The sequence below is a fragment of the Pocillopora damicornis genome, chromosome 13 (assembly GCF_964200805.1).
Source record: "Pocillopora damicornis chromosome 13, jaPocDami1.2, whole genome shotgun sequence".
Taxonomy (NCBI): Eukaryota; Metazoa; Cnidaria; class Anthozoa; order Scleractinia; family Pocilloporidae; genus Pocillopora; species Pocillopora damicornis.
This window is the reverse complement of record NC_142682.1, coordinates 4,642,935-4,653,382: the sequence shown is the minus strand read 5'-3', so window position 1 is coordinate 4,653,382 and position 10,448 is coordinate 4,642,935. Positions and strand designations below refer to the sequence as shown.

General features: G+C 36.9%; 1 protein-coding gene across 1 annotated transcript; it reads left to right on the top strand.

Annotated features, from left to right (window-relative positions):
- The first annotated feature begins 1,658 nt into the window (after positions 1 to 1,658).
- LOC149035073 (uncharacterized) lies at positions 1,659 to 8,331 on the top strand. The gene is made up of 6 exons (XM_089191977.1): positions 1,659 to 2,182; positions 3,367 to 3,507; positions 3,700 to 3,762; positions 6,279 to 6,338; positions 7,095 to 7,151; positions 7,305 to 8,331. The coding sequence occupies exons 1-6, from the start codon at positions 2,032 to 2,034 to the stop codon at positions 7,331 to 7,333; spliced, it is 501 nt and encodes a 166-aa protein (XP_089048103.1). The 5' UTR covers positions 1,659 to 2,031; the 3' UTR covers positions 7,334 to 8,331.
- Positions 8,332 to 10,448: the final 2,117 nt, after the last annotated feature.

Below are 10,448 nucleotides of genomic sequence, written 5' to 3'. Positions count from 1 at the left end.
CTGCCACATTTAAACTTCATTCTTCTTTAAATTTTGAATTTCCGAAACATCTCCAATTCAAATATGGTTTAGTGGCGTGATTCAGGGATTCATTAACCCCTCATTTCATAACTTAGCAGCCCAGAGCAACTCGAAAATCTTGAGTCAATAATCCATGGGGTTAGTTCTCTAAGTTCTTCGACCCTGTTCTTTGACGACCAGAGTTTGGTCCAACCTGAAGCTCACTGAATGTGATGACCTCATCTAGAAAGACTCGAACATTCCTCCCATACCTAGAGCGAGCGAAAAAGCAAGAACGGCTTTAGTAATGGATAGTATGCCTTTACACAGCCCTTTTCTTTTCGTGATTCATAACTGTTTATAAATTTGCCTTTCAGACAAATTCCCTGTCCGCTGTACAGATCACGGTTCTAGTGACGACGAGTTGGTGTAATCAAGATGAACGAAGACAGCAGCTGAGAGGAACGTTTTTTCCTCGAGTTGACATACTCCTTTTCCAATAACATAGACTAAAACTATTAAAACTTTGAGTGGTTTTTCATTTGTTAAATCTTAGATGTTAAGAGGAAATTTTCATGTTACTGTTTTATCTTCCATCAGTAAACTCTACTCTAAATTCAGGACATTACTTGAGTCAAGTACTGCAAATTGCATTCAGGTTAGGAAGAAGCATGAATGGAAGTAAAGAAACAGTGCATTTGTTGAGACCAAAGATCTGCTAGTTCATAAATTATGGATAATTTGATAAACGCTTGCGTGCAAATATCAACTACTTGTGGTAAAAACAATTCAAATCTTACGACAGTAAAATTTATAGTGAAACATATACTCGTCATTACTTGTAATTTGATTCTGTTGGTGTCTTTCAAATATATATAAGTCAATACTAAATAAAAAGTTGAGAAGGAAAGTGAGGTCTTTCGGTTTTTTAGGCTTACAATCACCAGCTAAGTGTATTGCCATCCTACCTGAAGCCCTAAAGTTAGATTTCACAATCGAAACTATCATACCAGGAAAACTTCCAAAATGCCCGTTCAAAATTCACTTCCAGAGTTCAATTCATTGACTTATTGATCGATAATCTTTCATTCATTCAATCACTTATTAATCACAATTTTCTTATGGCCACTGCGATGTTTAACACTACCAAAAGGGGGGCCGGAATTAATTAAGACTTGATTTGTTTTCGAATGAAATTTAATTGTTTGTGGTTTTGATATCGCGTGTGTGGTCAATCAATTTACACGCTTAAATTGTTGACGCTTATATTGTTGACTACTTACACTCACAACCGAACTGTTAATTAAACAAATCAACCATAATTTCTCTACTATCTATTCAGTATTGATTTAAGAAGTTTACGGTTCCTAATTCACCTTGTTCGACATCTTCCTTCTAAATCCCAATCAAAACAATCAAATTGGAATGAAAAATATTCAAAGCCTTTATATACAATCAAGAGAGCTCGAACTAGCATAATGAAAGGCATAGCAAGGAAAGCGTCCCTCCGCGATAATCCCTTTCTTCCGTTGCAAAGTTTGTCAGTCAGGAGATCATTTTACAGGCAACGCAAAACAATCAAATCGGTATGAAAAATAATCAAAGGCTTTATATACAATCTGCAAGCGGACCAGCTTAGTGACGTCCTTCCGTGATAATCCCTTTCCTCCGGTGCAAATTCTCTAGGAACAGCAAGACATCCTTGTAATGTGCGTGCGTTTACATTCTGTACTTCCTAAATGAGCCTTTATTAATGTAAAATAAGCCGCTAAATTGACTGGTCGCTTCTTAAACGGTTTCTAGTTATTGTCATTTCACTCTTGGAATCACACGACCCACCTCGTAGGCAGTCTCTACTTTTACTGCGGAGTATGAGGATTAAACGGCTGGGTCGAGGAGGCTTCAATGTTACACCTCAACAAAAATTGCAAACACTAATGGAACGTACAATGTTGTGTCAGGTACAATAGCTCTTTGTCATCACAATAAAAATTGCTAACACCATTGGAACGCACGAAGCGTTTTGGAACAATGCTCGTTCGTCGATACTCAAGAAGAAGCTTACAAGACTTGAAGTTGATAGTTGAAGAGCTTCTTGGACTTATTTTACACTTTGAGCAACAAAATGTAGTCAGGATAACTACACGAAGGGCTGTAGAACAAGATCACCACCGTCAGCAAGGTAAGTTTTCAACAGGGTCTGATTCACTACCATAGTGGCCGATCCACAATGTCTCCACCAGATCATTCCATCTCCTCTTAAAGTTTTATGACTTTTTTTCAAGACTTTCGGCAAGATATCCCTACGCTGCAGTTAGAAGCTGAGTCGAAGTGAATGTCGTGTTGTGTAACTCCTCTGTCAAATCTGCTTAACTTGTTGCCATAATTATGATTAAGTTAAAGTCATTTTCCCATCCAATGGGTCAAAAATTAAACTCAAACGATGCCTCATTATTGTAATCTTAGCTTAAATCTACCAAGCTGTTAAATTCATAAAACGAGTTTGGCTCACGTGTGAAATGAAATATTAAGGTTAGTTTAGTTATTTTAGGCCTGTATATGTGATTCGCTAATTAAGCATTTTAAAACGACGCAACCACATCTTCGAACTTGAAAAGTATAAGTTGTTACAATGTACAATTTCTCTGGCCTTCAATGCATCATGGTTTAATTCATCAGTTTTGGCGGACGTATACTTTTTCATTTGAGAACTTAAGCGAGACGTTTTTGAGAAGCGCACGGTGACCGGAAGATAAATAAATTAAAGAAAAGAAATTCTGGTGCGCTTTGATGTTGATTCATCGATTTGAAGGTCATCGTTTTAGCATTTTAAACTAAATTTTGCTAACCAAAAATTTGTAGTGAGCACTGGGAATGAGAACTTTTAACTTCCGGTTGCCGTTCTCGTCTAAGAAACCTTTGGGCTTAACTCTTCTATGTAATACCGCATCTCAGTGTACAACAGTAAAACGAAAACTTCAGTATATTCAGTTGGGAATCGATGGGATAGAGATTTGGTTCACTACTCATGTATAATTTTCTTGTATTTGTAGTTCTCGTCTCTTTACATCAATAACGAACAAACTTCAATGCAACGTCGCCGAAATGAAATCTTTATTTCTAGTATTGCGCGAAAATAAATAACTCGTTTTTTTTTCGCTCAATATTAGAGACAAATTTCCCTCTAGTATTGAGCGAAATTTCGCTCAATACTATAGCTTGCGCTAATAATAGTAACAGTGCATCCTTGACAGAATCGTTTTTGATCCCATGGCTTTTAATTCCAATTTCCGCTCTCGGAAACAGTTGCGCTTGACTACCTACTACTGGACGGGTTTATAAAATGTAAATCATCTCTTATTTCAGTCGTTGTTGAAGTTGCAACCCCCAACATGCCACTTTTTTCCTTCTGCTTGAGACAATTTTTTCAAGTTTTGATTCAAGCGCTTCAATGGTTTCTCTTGTGTATGACAGAGGATCCAGAGCAACAGGATAACCAACAACAAGGTAACTTGCACTGAGATATAGGAAGTTTTATTGTTTTTAATAAAGTCATTTTTCTGTAAACTGATTTTTTTTTACACTGGACCGCTTGTGCCGAGTTTGGCTGACTATCAGGATCGAATCCATACAGGCTAAATGACCGCCAAGTTTGAGTAGTGATGGGGCTACATAGAGTTTAATTTCGTTACTCTCTAGAGAGGTTGCCAGTGCCATGTACAGAACCAAACGATCCCTGGTCCATAGGCGGATTGTTGGAAGGTAAGTACTTTCCTTTGCCACTCTGACTTAAGACTGAATGTCTGTGAGTTATTTAGATAACTTCAAAGCGGAGCTTATTCCACTTTCTTCTCTCGAAATGGATGATCGAGTAAAATTTGGGTTCTGAGCTTTAGTTATTAGTTTCATGAAAATAAATAAATAAACACCTAAATAAAATGGCCAATGAATTTTATATTGGAAGCTTGACGCACGAACGTCGGGTATTAGGTTGAAAGAATTTGTTCGCCGGACGGAGCTATCTGTAGCTGAACATGAACGAGAAAGAAGAAGAGGTGAATTTTGTATCAACGCACAGTTAAGCATATGAATTCACCATGCGTTTTCTCTGCAGCGTTTGTTTCTAAATTCAGATAATTGAGTCCCTATACTTTCTGTCAACAATGACTGACAGAGATTTAGAACTGGCCTTATACTCTGTTGATAACTCTCCTTTGCTGTAATAATCGGTAATTTGGGATAAACCGAATCAAGCTATTCTTGTCACTGCAGATAGGTTCTGTACATGAACGAATTTATGAGAGGTATGTTTTTCTCTAAATGATCATTTATCTTATCCCTCAGTTATTTACTTTCGAATTCCTTAATCTGCACGCACCGAAGCAGAACGAGCAGCACTAATAGATGACAATTCCTTCTCTTTTGATACATGCATGGGCTTGAAAATTTTACAAGTTGCCTAGAGCAATCCTTACGCATCTTCCATGCTCTCTAAACTTTCCAAACACTTAATACTTCGATGAATGCAAGCTGACCTAAAAAAACAGATTTTAGGGATAATGAAGGTCTTTATGTGACAAATTGACAATTTGACGAGTTGCCTCGAGCAATTCTTTCGCACCTCCGCGCTCCCCTCAGTAAATTTGCAAGCATTTCATAACTCAATGAACGAAAGCTGGTGATAAAACCAGATGTTAATGAGGGTTTACGGTCAAGTCACGCAAAAGTTATCTCGCCCGAAGTGATGTCGCCAGAAACCAGAATCATGTTGACCGAAATTCATAGTCCTTAAAGGAGATTTGGTGTGTGGCTTGAAATCTCGTACACGTATTTTCGAAAGCTAAAAATTGAAGGTTTGCTGAAGTAATAAAGATTTACCCGAAAAACTCTCGTTCATTGAACAACACCAACACATTCATTCAACACCAGGAAATACCAACTTATCAATTTGTTTCTGAACTCTGAGAGTCCGAAGAGACGGTGCACTCCTTAAACCTTTCATTGTAAACACAGGGGATCTGGAAAGGATGTGAATCACCACTTAGGCATCTTTCTTACGAGGGAATACCCACAAGACAAGTTTATAATTTCTTGTCACAAGACTATTGCTCAAGTTCATTTCTTTGACGGCCAGACTTGTTGAATGTATCTAAATCTAAATACTGTTTTCTGTCGCCTATCAATTCGACCCAGGTGTTAAGTTTAACTAAAATGTATTTGTCTCCGTTAAAGTAAACATCTTCGGAAAAGCGTCCCAAGATTTCAATGGAAATACATATCATGAATACGAGAAAGCATTTAGCTCGTTTTCAGTTTAAAACTTCAATCTTTTTCAAAACCTTCACTTTGTTTCGGTACCACATTATTGTTATTTCCTCGGTTTTATTGTTGCTTTTTGCTTTTGTTTTCTTATTTTGTATTATTTATGACCCAAGGGAAAAGATTATAGATTATCATTAACAGCTCAAAGTCTCTTTCTCAAGGTTGAAAAAGGAAAGATTCAATCACTGACAACTTATAAAAGTTGAGATTTTGTTGCTGTCTGCATGACGCAGAAAAACGAAAGCATGCGATTAACTTGATAATGATATCGAGCAATGAGCTTTAGACTGCCACATTCTAAAACTTCATTCTTCTTTAAGTCTTGAATTTCCGAAACATCCCAATTAAAATCGAGTTTGGTGGTGTGATTCATTAATTTCTCACTTCATAACATAGCAGCTTAGAGCAAATCGAGCTTCTTGAGTCACTAACCGTGAAGAAACCAAGCCTTCGGTACTATGTAAGACCCGTAAACGAAAGCCCGGCAATAAAATTGCATTTGTGCGTCAGTGCAAGTAAGCCAAAGTATTAAGAAAGATTCAAAATGAATGATAATGCCTTCTTTACTCCACTTGTTTCGTATTTCCATAAGCTTCCACTTGTATTCAATATTAAAGAAAAAATAAGATTTATTTCTGCTGCACTTTTAAAACTACCCGTCTCCACGAAAGCGACCACAAATTGCTTTTGTGCTACAAAAGTTTTAGTATCAAATTGTCAGGAAAAGAGAAATCTTTTTTTTCTTTTTATAATATATATAGTGTGTTATAAGTTATGGAATCAGAAGTTTATAAATCACGCCACTAAACCATGTTTTGGGAACGTTTAGGAAATTCAAGATTCAGTGAGGATTGAAATTTAAAATGTGCCAGTCTAATTAAGGCTCACTGCTCGATATCTCTGCCGCTGGTGTCATTAATAAGCAATCCAATAATACGTATCCAATTTCTCTTCAGACAGACCCCCCATAGCCTGCACGGAGCCTAATGATGGCTTGACGACTAGAATTTTTGCAGGTAAATGTCTCCTTAATCCAAATGGCAAAAACAACAAAGAAGAGAAAGAAGGAAACAAATCAGTATAAGTAAATGACTGCAAAGAATATGAAAATCATAAATATTTGAACTGCAGTTGAAGAGACAAATATGAAAGCGATCCTAGCAGTTATGTATACTACTTAACTAGAAGTGAAATAAGCCCTGAAATAGAATCAGGCTCCCACGGGATTTGAACCCATGACCTCTGCGATATCGGTGCAACGTTCTACTTAGTAAGCTAACAAGCCAGCAGGGAGCTGGTCATTATGTTGGTTCTAAATAAACCCTCCAAGTGGTGAATAAACGACTGCAAATATATGAAAATCATATGTATATGAACTACATATATATGCAGTTATATTATGTATATGTGAACTAGCTTAGTTGCTAGAGTGCTGCACTGGTATGGCGGAGGTCATGGGTTCAAATCCCGTACGGGCCTGAATTTTTTTCAGGCCCTATTTTAAGTACTAATTAAGTAGTATTCATGACTGCGAGGATCGCTTTCATATACAAATCAATATAATATTAATCATATCCATTGCCTTTGTAGGATTGTATTTTTTATGTGTATTGGTGTGTTTATCTATTATTATCGTTTTTTTTAAATTTCTTGCAATACATGTTCAAAATCAAATTGTGCTGGGAAGTAGCTTAAGTTTTACGCTTGCTGTTCATCAACAATTAAAAAACCTAAAAACTTAATTGCTAAAATGCTATTATTGTTGCTTTTAGACAGGTTTCCCGTTCCATGCACTGAGCCTAATGACCTGCTAAATAGGTTTTTACTAGGTAAGTACTTTGTCGTAAAGTTTGCTCTTCTTTATCTTTCCTTTGTTGGTCATATTAGTCTCGCATGTGGACCGTCCGCTATACTGTTTACGAACTGGAATTCTTTATAAACCTTCATCTATTCTCTTCAGTTTTGCACATTTTCCTTTCTAGATAAACTACCTGTGCAATGTACAGATTAAGACTAACGGATGGATAAGTTGAGGCATCTCATCTATCTACGACCAAATGGAAGGGCATGCGCGGAGATCAGTTAAAGAATATTTTCTTGGTTTATATTTGTACTATTTTCAAAGAAGTTTTTGTGCATTTTACCAGATAGTTAAATGATAAACTGTTTTGATTTTTAAGGTTATTCTCCTCTTCGTTCTCTTTGGTTAGTCAAATGCAAATATGTATGTACATTTTAATATTGATCAGATATTTTTCTCTTTCTTGAGTCTATAAACGTTTTTGACTGAAGAATATTCCGAATTTTTTTCGGGAAAACGTCAATTGCAAAACCACCTATAAGGTTTATTTGAGAAGACTGTACATGTTTGTATCACGATCGAGAGTAATAAATCTATAGAATTATTGAAAAGTTACTTTTCATTGGCTCCAGAAAAGTCTCTTTGGTTTCACTAAACACAAGAGGAATTGATTGGGACTGACATATTATAAATGGCGGACTATCATGTAACAAATTTTACATGTGTTCGTTTCTCTTTACTTAATGTAACGAAGGCTACTTTCAGTTATGATTTCCGTGGCGTTCAATACCCTTTTGTTTTGTTTTGTGTGACATACCCTCGAACTGTCGGCATTAGGTTTCATTCGGCCACGAGACACATGTTAGTCGCAAGCATAGCCAGATCGAAGGATTGTCGAATTACTAGAAAAATAGAACGGGGAAAGAGGTATGTCATCTTATTTATTTTTGTATTCATAAACCGAAACGTGTATAATCAAGGTACTTTTGTTGCGCTTAAGATATTTGTGTTGTTTTGATTTATCTATTACACGCCCCGCGCGTTCGAGTTCAGGACATTTCGATCAGCGTTTATTGTATGGTAATAGCCTATTAATAAACCAGTTGTGACTGATAGACGCTTGAAAATTCTGTTGATTTAAGACATTTCCCCGACGCGGCGTTGTTCAAGTTTGATTTGATATATGTCAGCGTCCGCCCCATTGCACTTAACCAGGAACCTGACAAAAGCAAGACAAGTTGATATTAGTTAATGTTATGTTGTAAGAAATAAGAACTTAAAGTAAATAAAAACTTGCTTGTTTTGTGCATCTTGTTGTGAGAGATCACTGGCAAAGGATTGTCTTCCACTTCCCCTACACGCCGACGTGTGATAGCCGGTGAAGTTTTGCAGTCCTTGACGCTCACTGGCAGATCACGTGCACTCACAATTCATAAACACAACTGAGGGCATTTGAACAGCGTAAGCTTCCATAGTATATGTGGGTCTCAATGGCTTTTAAGGATATCAGTTGAAACTTTGGCAATTATTGCACTGCCTAAAATGGCAAAACATTTAGCCGTTGGGCATAAAAATGGACGAATTAATGGCCTCCGTTTCCTCACTCTCCACAAGTTTTTCTCCCGAAATGGCGAAAGACGTTGACGCCATCTTGTGGTAGCATAGAATCGATGGAACCTGCGTTTTTCGCCTTGTGCTTGCATTTGCGTTTCCGGTTCACTCTGGGAAGCAAATGCAAATGCAAATGTAAGCTCAAGTACATGTTGTTGTTTTTTTTTTTCATTCTTTGCGTTGACGCTTGAGTTTTTTCATTTCCATTTGCGTTTGGGTAGTTCACTCGTGTAAACTCTTGCACTTGCCTTTTCATCGCGTGTAAACCAGGCTTAATTGTTTATAGGTAGGAGATCACGGGAGAATCTCGTCTTAAAATGAATCTCATTGCAAAAGTTTTCCTGCAAAGTCGCAACAGCCTTCAAGGAGAATTGATTTTTTATCTCTCTTTGATTCTCTTGGTTTACTCTAATCATTGTCTTGTCATTTAGTTGAATAACACTCCAAGACTTTCTTCGCTGTTACAATTCGATGCTCTCCAAGTGGCTTGTCTGATAAATGGAGAAATGATACATGGGCGCGCGTATATATGGAATTCTTCCTCGAGTTGAACACGAGAAGAGAAATTCAGTTATATCTACAGGCAAACAGGTAATCTTTTGCTTATCGTATAAACACAATAGCCCTTTGTTGACAAGAAAAGTCGATTTTATTTAAGAATGAAAATGAAAGGTCAACACTCCGAAGAAAAATCGTAAAGTGCGTTGGTGAACTCAAGATAAAAACATGCGCTCAATCACTTCAAAGCGGCGTGAGATAATAAAGCCGCGGCTGGTTTCGCCTCTGTACTTACTAATGCCGTCAAAGTTTCGGCAGCAATTTACTAAGGCCGTCGAAATTTACGGGAGAAATTTAGGTTCAACAGATAAATAGATAACTGAATTGATATCACTTCAAGGCAACTGCATGGTTTAATTTATCTGCGACATTCAGACAATAGGAGGAACTCAGCTTTCAAAAGTAACCCGTCATTTAACTATGTGCTGCATAAAATAATTGAATAAAATTGGCTTTTGGAAGGCTAAGTGTAGTTCTCTTCGATCCTCAAAGGATTTTTCGGGGAAACGATTTAGCGCGATTTAATCAAATTTTTAAAGTTGGAGAGAATGCGCCTATTCGACGGTGCCGTCAGTAAGCCGAAAATGTACACATACACACGCAAACTCGCATTGTTTCGCATTTTACGTCGAATCAACAGTTTATTTAACATAGTATCCTCTCTCCTTCCATGTTGCTGTTTTGAAGAAGAGGGCTACAGTCCTAAAAATTTTTGCAACATCCACAGAAAAGCAAAATAACTCGGCGGGATAGTTAACGCTTCCTGATCATGTTTTTACAAAGCGTATTTCGGGTTTTTGATTTGTTGTTTCTCTATTCCCATTTCATAGAAAAGGAGGCTGTAATTACTTTAAGAAAGAGTTCTTTGTTTAAATATAAGTATTTTACCGAAACACGAACCAAAAGTATTAAAGCGGAATGTAGCTAATTCATAAACATGTTTCTCGTGTGCACGTGGAATAACGCTTAATTATTCAAAATGAGGTCTAACCCGCATAAAAAGGACATTTCCTATTGCATAAACAATATTTTTAAAATACCTGTCACCACGAAAGCGACAACAAGTTGCTTTTGTGCAACAAAAGTGCTAGTTTCAAATCTTTAGTAAAAGATGAAGAGGAAACCTTTTTTCCTTTGATAATACATGTAGTGTGTA